General features: G+C 38.5%; 1 protein-coding gene across 5 annotated transcripts in view; it reads left to right on the forward strand.

The window, feature by feature from the left end:
• The window catches only part of Exoc6b (exocyst complex component 6B), a 436,866-nt gene that overhangs the window by 55,031 nt on the left and 368,108 nt on the right, over positions 1–13,727 (forward strand). For 2 of the 5 annotated variants that reach the window (XM_060383430.1, XM_060383428.1), the window contains exons 2-5: positions 3,271–3,436; positions 8,129–8,176; positions 10,928–11,018; positions 11,121–11,166. In XM_060383430.1, the coding sequence (XP_060239413.1) occupies positions 3,271–3,436; positions 8,129–8,176; positions 10,928–11,018; positions 11,121–11,166 (351 nt within the window). The remainder of the gene's footprint in view (positions 1–3,270; positions 3,437–8,128; positions 8,177–10,927; positions 11,019–11,120; positions 11,167–13,727) is intronic. The other 3 variants (XM_060383429.1, XM_060383431.1, XM_060383432.1) reach the window with 3 other exon arrangements.

Below are 13,727 nucleotides of genomic sequence, written 5' to 3' on the forward strand. Positions count from 1 at the left end.
ATACCTTTATGTTAACTATGTGTTAACTCTTCAGCCCTGTGCCAAAACTTAGTTTGAAGAGATCGTGATCATCTGTCTCTTTCACAAAATATTACATTAGTGCACTATATTGATGACATTATGTTTGGACCAAATGAACAGGAAGTAGCAACCATATTGGACTTGTTGGCAACACACATATGCATCAGAGGATGGGAAATAAATGTATCCAACATTCAGAAGCCTTCTACCTCATTGTCTTGATCACTGTTTTGTTGCTGTGAAGAGACACCATGACCGCAGCAGCTCTCATAAAAAAAAGCATTTGACTGGCGTTGCTCACAGTCTCAGAGATTTAGCCCATTATTATTATTGTGGCAGGAGGGAGCATACATGGTGCTGGAGAAGGGGCTGAGAGCTCTACATCTGGATCTGCCGACACGGGAAGAGATGCTGGGCCTGGCTTTTGACACCTCAAAGCCCACCCCCGTGGGCATGCTTGCTCCAACAAGGCCATACCTACTCCAAAACTTTGACTCTTTCTCAGTTAGTGCCACTCTCTGGTGACTAAACATTCAAATATTTGAGCCCGTGGGTCCATTCGTATTCGAACCATTATGCTCAGTAAAATTCTTAGGAGACCAGCGGTGTGGGGCATGCAGAGATATTTGCAATGATTAGTTGGCCTATTTGGATTATGGAGAGAGCATATTCTTCTTGTGGGTATGTTGCTGTGGCTTGTATGTCAAGTGACTTTTAAAAAACTCCTAGCTTGGTATGGACCCTCTAACAGGAGAAGGTTATTCAACAGATCCAGGGTGTTGTGCAGGCTGCTCTACCACTTGGATCAAACGATTCAGCAGACTTGATGGTTCTTGAGGTGTCAATGGCAGACAGGAATGCGATTTGGCTCTCCTGTTGGTGAATCACAGAAGAGACCTTTGGGATTTTGGAGCGAGGCTCTCTCATGATTTGCAGGCAATTATTTTCCCTTTGCGAAACAGCTCTTAGCCTGCTGTTGGGCCTTAGTGGAAACTGAACACTTGACAATGGGCCACTGGATTACCATGCAGTCTGACCTTGCCCTTGCTGCCAGTCCATTTCTTTACGGGCATTAAGGCCTACTTCTTAGGGATTCTAGCATATATTGAAGACCAGCTGAGACATCCAGTCTCATGGACTGAACAGTGTCGGGATTCTTGGGCCTTTTTGTTGTTCATAGGCAACCATTATTAGCTAGACCATAGCCTGTAAGCCATTTTAGTAATTCCCCTTTACATATATATGTATATATTCATAGTCACTCTATAAGTTCCATTCCTCTAGAGAACCCTGACTGTTACAGAAGCCATTGGAGAGATAAAGCTGGGGGTAATGTCTGAGGTACTGCTTTAAAGAGATTGTTTTAGCTACTGTGTAGACTATGTATTTGGTGGTGGTGGTAGTGGGGGTGGTGAATGCGTACTGGAAATTTGAAGGCTGTTGAATTGCTGTGTGGCTAAATTATACATTTGGACAATGAAAAAATAGAAATGGTGCGATATGTTCAATTCTAGGACATGTTTTGGAGGTTGAGTTGTCTAGACTTAGTAGTAGATTGGATGGGGAGAGGATGGACAGACAGATGAGAAATGATTGTAGATACTTGTAGAGGTGTGTGTGTGTGTGTTTTGGGGGTGCTGGAAGTAACTGGTTTGGGAAGGGAGATAAGCTGACAAATATTTTTTTTCTTCACTACATTTGGATGGCTTTCAACAATCCAATTGGAGTAGTTCAGTAGTCAGTAACAGGAAATTTGAGTTTAGAGTTAGGGCAGAGTTCTGGTTGGTAGGTTATACATTAGGAAATCATTAGTATATGAGTGGTATTTTTGAGCCATGAGATTGCTTGGTGAGAGAGCATAGAGAACTGTAATAGAGGAGGGGGCTCTAGAAGGGAGACTGAGAAGGTGTGTCGCTGAAAGGGTAAATCCATGTTAATGTGGTTAATCTCCAGAAGAGAGTGCTTAATGAAGAATTCTGCGCTCCAACAAAGGAGTGAAATGAACACTTGCTCTAGTGGGAAGTAAAGATATGGAAACAGGTTTTCCTAGGATGGAGCTGGGAGAAGATGTTTAGTTCAGGACAAGTTTTTCTATGTGCTTTTTACAGACACTAGAATAATCTGGTGGAGAGGGAAAATGCATGATGTAGAAGAGAAGTTTTAAATAACAAGCAGGGTTAGCTGCAGACGAGCTCTGTGGAGAGCAGGGAGGAGGAAGTACAGATGTATGCAGGCTGGCTGGTTTTCACGAGGGGAGAGGAAATGGTTGCATGTACTCCCCTCCCTCCTTTCTGAGGAGTGTGTGGTTAGAACAGTAGTCGAGAGGAAGGGAGGAACATTGAGGCAGGGAAAGCAGAGTTCCAAACACCATGAGGATTTCCTTTTTTGAGACGTTAATTATTGCCTGGGTTGAGCATTCCTAATTCAAACATCTCAAATATAAAATACTCATAAAAAATATGACAACTGTCATAAGTGGAAAATTCCAGGTTGGCCTCATGTGTGTGATGTGTTGTAGTCAAACCGCTAACTCACTAAGACATTGTATAGATTTACCTTCAGGCTATAAGTTATGTATGGAAACATAGTGAGTTGTGTGTTTGGATTTGAGTCTTGTATATAAGATAACTTGTACAAATATTCTTCCAATTCCTCTGATCAGAAACATTTGTTTTCAAGCATTTCGGCCAATGGATATTCCTTGTAGGATTTTCTAGTAGTTTTGAATGGCTCTTCTAGATTTTAGCTATGTAGTTATATTGAATCTAGGCAGCCTGGCTGTATGATTTCTCTCCAGTAATATTCTGCTTCTTAGATGGAGTCATGGAGTAACTGGATTTTTGGAAATTGCATTTTTCTAGATGAGCTAAATGGAGACAAGGACAGGAGCTGTAATTCAAGTCTTTTTACTTTGTGATGACAGTCTAATGGTGTGCCATATGTTTTAAAGTGAATTAGAAAGCAACTTTCTTTCTTTTCTTTCTTCCTTTCTTTCTTTCCTCCTTCCTTCCTTCCTTCCTTCCTTCCTTCCTTCCTTCCTTCCTTTTCTTTTCTTTTCTTTCTTTTTTTTTCTTTTCTTTTTTTTGGATTTCCGAAAACAAAGCAAAACAAAAACAACACTTCTTTAATGTGAGGACAGCATGGATGCAGTTGGTGTATCCTGACAATCTAGTTTTTACAGAAGTTTCTTTGGGCTTGTAATTCTCTCCTCAGAAGTACTGTAATCTTCTTGCCACTTTCCCTTTAAAGGTCCGTCTATGATGGTGAGGAACATGGGCGCTTCATGGAGAAGCTAGAAACTCGCATCCGCAACCATGACCGAGAAATTGAGAAAATGTGCAACTTTCACTACCAGGGCTTTGTGGACTCTATCACTGAGCTGCTGAAGGTGCGGGGAGAAGCCCAGAAGCTCAAAGTAAGGAGGCACTACGGGACCTCTGCTCCTCTGGCCTTTTATGGGGTCTTATCAGCACTGAAAGAGTAGGAGTCATATTCCATGACATGTTGCAGGACAGGCTTGTTTATTTTCATGGGGTAGATACTGTTAGTTCTCACTTTTCAACTGTAGAATTGAGATGAAGATACCTGGACAGCATGGCCAAGACCATAATGTTGGTATAAAGTGGTCTTTACTACACAAAGTTCATGTACAGTTTAGATATGAGTACATTATTATTATTATTGTTGTTATTTGTGATAAGGCCTTCCTGTGTATCCTCACCTGGTCCCAGACTTGCTTCTTTCCCAGCTCCTCAAGTGCCAGGATTACAGGGGTGTCTTACAGTACCTGGGATGTAGTGAAGATTTTTATGAAGTAAGGAAAAGAGTTAATACCAAAAGCCCCATAAAAGAGTTTGTGGGTGAAAAGAAGTTAGTTCAGTTGGGATACCTACAAATGGATGTGACCAGTGATGAGTTACTGCTTCTTTCAAGAGACTGCTCTTAAAGCCATCAGCTGCTTTGCGGGAAGAAAGCTGCTGCCCTTGGCATGGAAGCAGTGCTGTGCTGACTGGAAAGGCCAAGGTGGAAAGAGCTGCAGTGGCTGTGGAGTGCTGACCACAGGGAGAGGGTTCCTGTGCGGAAGGAGGCAGCAGGTCCTTTCTCTTAGACAGGCGACTTTGCTTGTTGACCAAAGATTGTCTCCTACATTTCTGTTAGGTTGAGCAGTTTAGATCTTTGTTATTTTCTATGAAAATGCATCCATTCTGTCAGTAATAAAAGTTTTATTTTCTTCTCTAGTTTTTATGCTTTATTTTCCTTTTGGAATCGAATTAGAATCCATAATACATTTTTTTTCCTGCATGGATTAACTGGACAGTGAATATAAAATTTATCCCAATATATTACTAAAAAAAGCAAAGAAAAAATTTTATTGAAAAGATAAGCAAGCTACTAGATACCAAATTTATTCTATGACTGCAGTAGTTTAAAAAAATCATTTCACTGCAAAACTTGACTTAAATGGACATGAAATCATGAAACCCTTAAACTTTGTAACTTCTTTTATTTAATGCGAATTTTTGTGTTTAAGTACAGAAATGTTAATGTGTTTGAAATAGAAGTGCTATACTGTCTCCAGTACATACATATAGTGCAAAGTTTTTTATATATAAAATATTACTTATATAAAATTTTCAACATTTTGAAGTCTCAAACACATTGGATCTTAAGGTTTTTTTATGACAGAATTCATTTATCTTGAGAAACAGAATATTGCCAATATCATTAAAGAATTCTCTCTTTTATGTTTCTTAGTTGCTGTCTTCATCTTAGATGTAACAAGTCTTTTGTTTTTTTTTCTTTGCTAATATGGTATTTATCCTCACTCAGCCATCATAGCTTCCCTCACATTCTTTTGGTTTTTGTTTTTCAAGACAGGTTGTGTGTGTGTGTGTGTGTGTGTGTGTGTGTGTGTGTGTGTGGTCTTGGCTGTCCAGGACTTGGTTTGTAAAAAAGGCTGGCCTTCAACTCATAGAAGTCTGCCTGCCTCTGTTTTCCTGAGTTCAATCACAATCTTGATTATTCTTTTTCTATACTTCTTAGTCTTATATATCGCAAACGTCTCCCACATATTCTTGGGAACCTGCTCCATAGTAGGCCAAAGGATATAAAACGTATAGAATATGCTTTAGGCAAGATGATGTAGAATATTGCCTGTAATCTCACCAATTGCTGACCTTAATTGCTGATTGAGTCTTAGTTTTGTTCTACTTTCTTTTCTACTTGAAATTGGCTCAAGTTACAGATTCTTTCAGGGTCGTCAGAATGCCTCTGAAGGAATACCTGGCTGTATTTTTCCAGTTTGGTATTTTGGCTGCTTCAGACTATAACTAGTTTCTCTGAGGGTGGGAAATAGTGTCTGGCTGCACACCTGGTAAGCTCTTCTCTAGGGGCCCATGTGACCCATGTGAAGAATGCTGAGATTCTTAACTCTAGGAAAGAATTTAGAAGTGGAAAAGTTTAAGTATTGACTACTTATAACACTAAATTAACACAGGTAGATTGCAGTTTTTGTGATGCTCATTATCTTGTGTTCACAGCCTCATGTGAATGTACATACACTTTCATATTTTCTAATTAAAGTGTCTTCCTAGACGGTTGATACATCCTCTTTTCATTGTAGTGTACCCAACAGTTAGCATCTAGAATTAAAATAGTTACTATTTTTTTTTTTTTTTTTTTTTTTACCAGTGACATAGATTATTAGGCTGCTATGGATTTATTTTTGATGATGGTTTGCATGAAATCAGATTAGTGGGCATTGATCAGCATTTCTAAGAAAACTTGAAATGAAGCAGAATAGAATTGTTAAAGATAGACACTGTTTCTTGAAAATTATTTCTATTTGCATGTATATGTGTGTCTCTGTGTCTTTTTCATTGTGTGTGACTTTGTTTCTGTCTGTGTGTCTCAGTGTTCTTATGTCTGTGTATGTGTGTCTGTGTGTCTGTGTTTCTCTATGTGTATCTGTCTGTATTCCAGTTTCTATCTGTTGTGTCTCCGTGTATATTTCTGTAGTCGTGAGTCTTAATGTAAAGTATCTGAGTTTGAGGTTAGAAACATTGAGAAATGATGCAATCAACAAGGCTATTTTAGTATGAACAACAGTGGTGAATGTAGTTGTACTGGAGGTTTTAATTTTGGGAGACCTACAGAATAGGAGAAAAACATACAGTTTATTATTTAGTAAGTATTTTGAAGGAGATAGTGCTGTTATTTGTTGTAACTGTGCCCCTTTAAAAAACTATACCTTTTTGTTTCCACATTCTTTTATTATGAGCTGGATCCTATTTTCCAGTGACAGGTTCATTAGGAGCAGCCTTTCTTCTGTTAGCTCTTCAGGGTACTTGAGGCAGCAATTGTTTAAGTGTAGGGTATAGTATACTGGGTCCAGGTATAGGTGTAGGGTCTCCAAATCACTTTTCCTTTATTTATGGGCTAAAAAAATAATTTTTCTTTGTTTTTCATGTGATACATATTTGGTTCCTAAAATCTGTTTACATTTCATCATGCTGCAGTTTGTCAGTGCCTTCATGGCACATGACCTCTAAATGTCATTCTCATCATTTGATCTTGCCATCCTACCATCTGTTCTTATTTTAGACAGGTCATAACAACTTCTGGCATGTAGGCCAAATCCAGTTTGCCTCCTATTGTTGTAAATAAAGTTTTATTGGTACCTAGCCACACTAGCATATCACATTTTATTTATGGCTGCATTCCTGTCACTGTTGACTAGTTACTCTACAGAATTTGTGGCCTGAAAAACTGATCATATTTACCATCTTACTGTAATGGAAACAGATGGCTGGCCCCAGTTTTAGGTGATGCTTCAGATAATGCATTAGATTTGCATTTGGAAGCTACTTTTTTTTCTGAGTTCACAGTCTATTGGTTAATGCTATGATGCTCCTAGTAAAATAATAAAGAGCTGCTATAAGTATCTATTGCTTCTTTTTGTTAGGTTTTATAAATATCTTCTGGAAGAGGTCAGACTTTATTTTATCTTTGAAAGTAAGGGTACATTCTCTAATCTGCTATGGACTGTATTATCCAGTTATAGTACATAATTTAAGATAAACATAAAAAAAGTGTTTTCTGAAAAACTAGTTTCTTGAGATGGTGTTGGATCACATAAGTTTGGAAACCACTCCATATGATGTCCGTTTCCTGAGCATTTATAGTGTTTGTTATTCTCTCCTCTTTGTGTGTGCAGTGCAGGTGTGCCCATGTGTTAATAATATCAGATAACATTTCTTGATGCTCTAAGGGACAGTGTGGGAAATACTGGATTGAGGGATGCCATAAAAGTATAAGGAGGAGCAGTTACTAGTGGAAGACTACATAACTCTGTTTAAGAAGTTTGAAAGTTAATATTGTCCATGTCTAAAATGATAAAGAAATTACTATTCTAAAACTTTGTTTTATGTTAGTGGAAATATCAAAAGTAGATAATAAAAAAGTTTTGTGCTGGTTCCTTTATAAGTCATAGCTCATATTTTGAGGTTGAGTCACATATTTTGACTGTCTGGTGGTGGAATTAATGGGGGTATGGAAGTATTAGAAGCTGTTAGGAATTATTGACCCCCAAACTACTTAATAACTCATTTTGTGGGATTAAGAATATAACTGGTAAAAACTTAACTTGCGTTACAAAGTTGAAATTAATTTTAGCTTTTCAGGACTACACGGTAATGTGAGGAAGGTCTGTGTTAACATTTGTGTTCTAGACATTGTACAGATGGTAAGGCTCTTTGCATTATTTTCCATTTTATTTCGTTCTCCTTTTGTTTTTCCTTTTCTCTCCAAAGTTAAAATATAATTTTGGGGACACGGTAGTATCTTACTTTGGAATGTACTATTTAAACCAAATATGTCTCTTAGTCAGCTTTTCTTTTTCTTTTGCAAAAGATCATGGAGATGCCTCTTAGAAAAGCTGATAAGAGTTTAAGCTGCAGATAGAGCAGCTGGATACCCATGTGCTGGAATACAGAAAGTGTCTAGAGACCTAACCCCAGTCTTTTCATATTACATTTTGATCTTTATCCAGTGATTGTCCAAGTATTCTTTTTTTTTTTAATGAGTTTAAATTGTCTTCTCTCCACAGAACCAAGTGACGGATACTAATAGAAAACTGCAACATGAGGGCAAGGAAGTAAGGCCACTTTACCTTTTGAAAACATTTTTTTCTTCTGTTTTGTGCTGTTCTCTTTGAATGACTGTTCTTCACTTTGTGGCTTATAGGAATATAAGCAGTGTGTTAGAAGAGCTTGGGTGCTACTGTTATTTCTTGTAATGTTTACTTGAATGAAATGAATGCAGCCACCACAGGGTACAGTGAGATAATGTGCAGCCTCTCCTGGCTGTGCTTTAAAAAAGAAAAAAATCTGCCATACCTGCTGGAATGTTCCTTCCTTCTTCATATTCACCTGCCTCAGACCTCTTCTCTTATGGTGGTTCCTCCTCTTCTTCCTTCTCTTCCTCTTTGTTCTTTTCTTCTTCTTCTTTTCTTCCTTTTTTTTTTCTTCTTTCTCCTCCTCCCTCCTCCTCCTCTTTCTTTTCTTTTTTTCCAGTCAGGGTCTCATGTAGCCTAAGGTTTCTTTGAACGGATCCTTCTACCATTTTTCCATTATGATTACTGGCATATGCCACCATACCTCTTCCTTCCCTTCCTCCCTCTCTTCACTGCTCCCTCCTCCCTCTGTCCATCTATTCTCCCTTTCTCTTTTTAAAAAATTTATTTATTACAGTTTATTCACTTTGTATCCCTTCTGTAGCCTCCTCCCTCATCTCCTTCCAGTCCCATCCTCCCTTCCTCATCATCTCCTCCTATGCCCCTTCCCCAGTCCACTGATCGGACCTCCTTCCCTTCTATCTGACCCTAGTCTATCAGGTCTCATCAGGACTGTCTGCATTGCCTTCCTCTGTGGCTTGGCAAGTCTGCACCCCGCAGGGGGAGGTGACAAAGAGGCAGCCCCTGAGTTCATGTCAGAGACAGCCCCTGTTTCCCCTTACTAGGGAAAACTGAGCACCTATGAGCTTCCTCTGAACAGGGGTTTAGGTCCTCTCCGTGCATGGTCCTTGGTTAGAATATCAGTCTCTGCAGGGACCTCTGGACCAAGAGACTGATTTTTGGTTCTGTTGGTCTCCTTGTGGACTTTCTGTCCCCTCTTGTTCTTTCTGTCTTCCCCTTCTTCCATAAGGTTCCCTGCACTCTGCCCAAAGTTTGGCTATGAGTCTCAGTATCTCCTTTGATACCCTGATGGGTAGAGTTTCTTTCAGAGGTCTCCTGTGGAAGGCTCCTGTCTTGTTCCTTGTCTTCTCCTACTTCCAGTGTCTATCCTATTTGCCCTTCTGAGTGAGGTTTCAGCCTCTTCCCTAGGGTCCTCCTTGTTGTTTAGCTTCTTTAGGACTATAGATTTTAGTATGTTTATCCTATTATATGCCTGATATCCACTTATAAGTGAGTATATACCATGTGTGTGTTTCTGTTTCTGGGATACCTCACTAAGGATGATCTTCCTTCGTTCCTTCCTTTGTTCTTTCCTTCATTCCTTCCTCTCTCTCTCTTCTTTCTTCTTTCCCTCTTCTTTTTTTTTGTATAATGATCTTATTTAGTTTATGTCTGATAATATGTCAGCTATCTGTATTTTTTCCAAACAAGGTATTACTGTGTAGCACAGGCTTGCGTAGGATTCCCTCTGTAGTAGTAGGCTCTAGCCTTGAACTTAGAGCAATTCTCCTGTCACAGTCTCTAGTGTCCTGAGGTTACAGGCATGTTCACCCTACCTAGCTTGCGCATTACTTGCTAAGATCTTTCCTGAGGACCTTGTTGGAAATCGCTTGCCTTATTTTTGGTTTTTCGCAGTTTGCTTTTATGCACTGTGATGCTGTACTTCGTTAGAATCGGCTCCATATGGTTAGAGGGTTTGCTTGTTTCACTCCTGCCGTCTTTTCCAAACAGCAAATGCTGTAAAGTGAGTGCTCAACAAATATTTCTTCTAAAAAAAAAAAAAAAAAAAGAATAATCAGGGAGGGGGCTACAGGGGGGATATAAAGTGAACAAAGTATAATTAATAAAAATTTTAAAAAATTAAAAAAAGGAAAAAAGAATAATCAATTCTGTTACTTGACAAACTCATCGTTTAAACTTTTACAATTTGCCCTTTTAGTTTACATCCATTTATTTACTTGATCCAAAGCCAAGATTGTTATTTCCAATATCTAATTGATGGGGGAAAAAAAGAACAGTTGATTTGAAATTTATACGATAATCAACAAGGCTGAGGTCAGAGTCAACCTTCTGACTTGAAGTCATCCACCTTCATTCTCTTTCTTCTTCTCACATATCTAAGAGATGCAATTTTTAGGTGTATGTGTGAGCTGGATCCTTACTTTTTTCACTTCACATAGTCCTATTCTACAGATACAGTTGTTACATTTTGAGATGACTGTGGGAAGACAGTGAATTAGTCTCCAGTAAACTGGATCTTGTACAAGTCTGTGTTTTCTAAGTGTGGAGCTTGTTGGTTAAAATGGGGCCTTGTTGAGGATAAGAAGGACTGCCTTCCTTAGGGAGCCCAGTGCTCACAAGGAAATGCAAATCATGGAGTCTGAGAGGGTTTGGAGAAAATGGGCAAATGTTTTCTTTTTTTCTGAATAGCCTTTGTACTTTAGGGTTCATTTTAAATAGCCCTTTTTTGATGTCTGTGCAGTGTGGGGAGAAAGTAGAAAGCCATGTAGGAGTGTGTCACTGATTGTGGAAGGCAGTTACTGAGCTTGCATAGTAAGTCTTACTAAGGAAACTGGGATTCTTAGATAAATTGAATGCAGGGTAGGGAAATGTAACTGAAAACTTTTTATTTACAGTTCTTGGCATAACTTTTTTTTTTTCCCTTTTGCCAAGCTGGTAATAGCAATGGAAGAGCTGAAGCAGTGTCGACTACAACAAAGAAATATTTCTGCCACTGTTGATAAGTTAATGCTGTGTCTTCCAGGTGAGGAACTGGGAATGGAGTAGAATTCTTGTAATTCCTTCAGCTGAATTAGTTGTCTATTTTGTCTAAATGATGCCTGTGTGCTCTGTTTTCTCTTTCAAGTCCTAGAGATGTACAGCAAACTGAGGGACCAGATGAAAACTAAAAGGTAAGATTTTTCAATTGAGCGGTTTTTATTATCAAAACTTTCTTTTATTTACAATACTTAAAAAGAGATTTATTATTTACTTATGTGTATATGTGTGTATGTCTGTGTGTTTGCTGTGTGCCTGTGGATGCCCACAGAGGCCAGAAGAAGGAATTGGATCCCCTGAAGCTGGAGTTGCAGACATTTGTGTATTGTCTGACATAGGTGCTGGGGTCTGAACTTGTGTCCTCTGCGAGAGCAGCAAGTGCTCTGAGACCACTGTTCTATCTCTATAGCGTCCTACTTGTGTCTTGAGCTTTTTACAGTCTTTCCGTGACTTCCATAACTTCATCAGTTTTGAGGAGTTTAGAGTGTTATTTTATAATTTTTGTTTTTTTTCCCTTTTGGAGAAAATAGATTGTCAGTATGTCTTACCACCTATGGTGTGATCTTTTTTTCTTTTGCTTTTCTTTTTTGTTTTCTTGATACAGAGTTTCTCTGTGCTCCCTGGCTGTTCTGGACTCACTTTGTAGACCAGGCTGGTCTGGAACTCATAGAGATCCACCTGTCTCAGCTGCCATGTGCTGGGAACTAAAGGCGTTTACCACCATGCCCCGCTTGCTGTACAATCTGATTTTTAGTTGAGGTCTTTAGATCTTTTATGCCTGATGCAGTTATTTGTATATGGCTTTCAGTCTAATTTATTTTCAATTTGTCCTCACTATTATTTATTCTTTCTCTATCTGTCTACTTTCCTCTCAATCAGTTAACTAGATTTTAGGATTGTATCTTGTCTTTACTAATGTTTTATAATCCATACTTCTTCATTTCTTTGGAATGGCTGCTTTTAAGCTTATAATACTCTTTAATTTTCAGTGGATTTGTAAATAATTATGGCAAGTCACATATAACACAAGGTCCTTTATAGAGTGTCCATTCAAATGGAAATGCTTCATAGATTTACCTGTTGTATACATGAAATTATATTACTGTACCCCTACAAATATATAGTTACTATTTATCAATTAAAAATTGAAAACTATGCCTGTGTTTTACCATCCCTTCCTTGGTGTTACTGTAATTAACCTTATTTCAAAGTATGGCATAGTGCCTACAATACAGTTTAATTTTTGCTATGAACTTCACATAAAAATACTTTAAAAGTAAGATTTAAAAATTCTCCATTTATCTATATATTTTAAGTGATTCTTATGCTTTTATTTGTTTATATAGATCTGAATTCTTTACTGTCTCTTTTTGGGTTAGTGTGATAGCTATGAATGCACTCAGAAATGCGGTGTTTCTGAAATAATTTATTTAAATAACTTGTTTTTCGTATGCCATACTATCTACCATTTTAGGTGTATAGCTTGGTGCTGTCTAAGAACATTCACAGGGTGAAACTGTCCTCACTTCTCGACTGCAGAACATGTCAGTCACCTCAGAAAGAAACCTTCTTCCAGTATTATTTCCCTTAGTCTGGGCAGCCGCCACTTCACTTTTATCCATATGTTTGCATGTTGTGAACATCTCATATAGCTGGGCAGCACAGCACATGGCCTCTTATGTTTGACTTCTCCTTTGACAGTGCTTGCAGGACGCAGCTGTGCTTTGGTATAAACCAGTACTTCACTCTTTTTTATGGAAGTGTTCTTCCGCTGTGTGGCTGGACTATATTTTATTTTTTATCATTTGGTGAACATTTGGGTTATTTTCACTCTTTTAGTTATGATGAATAAAACGATAGATAGTTTTTCTGTGGACATGTAGTTGGTGAGTTCTATTGGGAATACACCTCTGAGTGGGCTTGTTGGCTCATGTTATACTCTGTACTGTGCTGTTTTGTGAAACCAGTTGACTGCTTCTCAAAGCAGCTGCATCTTCTTGTCTACCTGACACCATCATATCAGTGCTTAGTATTATTTAAAAGGGTTAGATTTAGTTAGTTTATTATTTTATTTTATTTTTTTTTGCCTGCATGTATGTTTGTATATCATAGGTATGTCTGGTGTTCATGAAGATCAGAAGAGGGCTTTGGATCCACTGGGACTGGAGAGATGGCTCAGTGGGTAGAATTCTGTTGTATAAATCTGAGGTCCATACCTAGAATTCATGTAAATATGGAAGGAGAGAACTGATTCCCCAGAATTGTCCCCTGACCTCCACATTGTGGTATACACCTCCACTACCTCTACATACATGCAATAAGAAATTAAATAAAAAAAATAAACCAAAACTTTTTTTTTTCTGTTTTGAGACAGGGTTTCTCTGTGTAGCCTTGGCTGTCCTGGACTCGCTTTGTAGATCAGGGTGGCCTCAAACTCACAGAGATCCCCCTGCTTCTGCTTCCTGGGTGTTGGGATTAAAGGCCTGTGCCCAACAACATTTTTTTTTTTTTTAAAGACAGGATCTTATTATGTTCAGGATGGCCTTGGATTTATCATATATAACTGAGATTGACCTTGAATTACTTCAGAGCCTCATGCCTCTTCTGAGTGCTGTTTGTCACTGTGCTTGAATTATGTTGCTGGGAATGGAATCCAGGGGGCTTTGTGCAGGCTAGAAAAACACCGTATCCCCTG

Source organism: Meriones unguiculatus, chromosome 5 (assembly GCF_030254825.1).
Source record: "Meriones unguiculatus strain TT.TT164.6M chromosome 5, Bangor_MerUng_6.1, whole genome shotgun sequence".
Lineage (NCBI taxonomy): Eukaryota > Metazoa > Chordata > Mammalia > Rodentia > Muridae > Meriones > Meriones unguiculatus.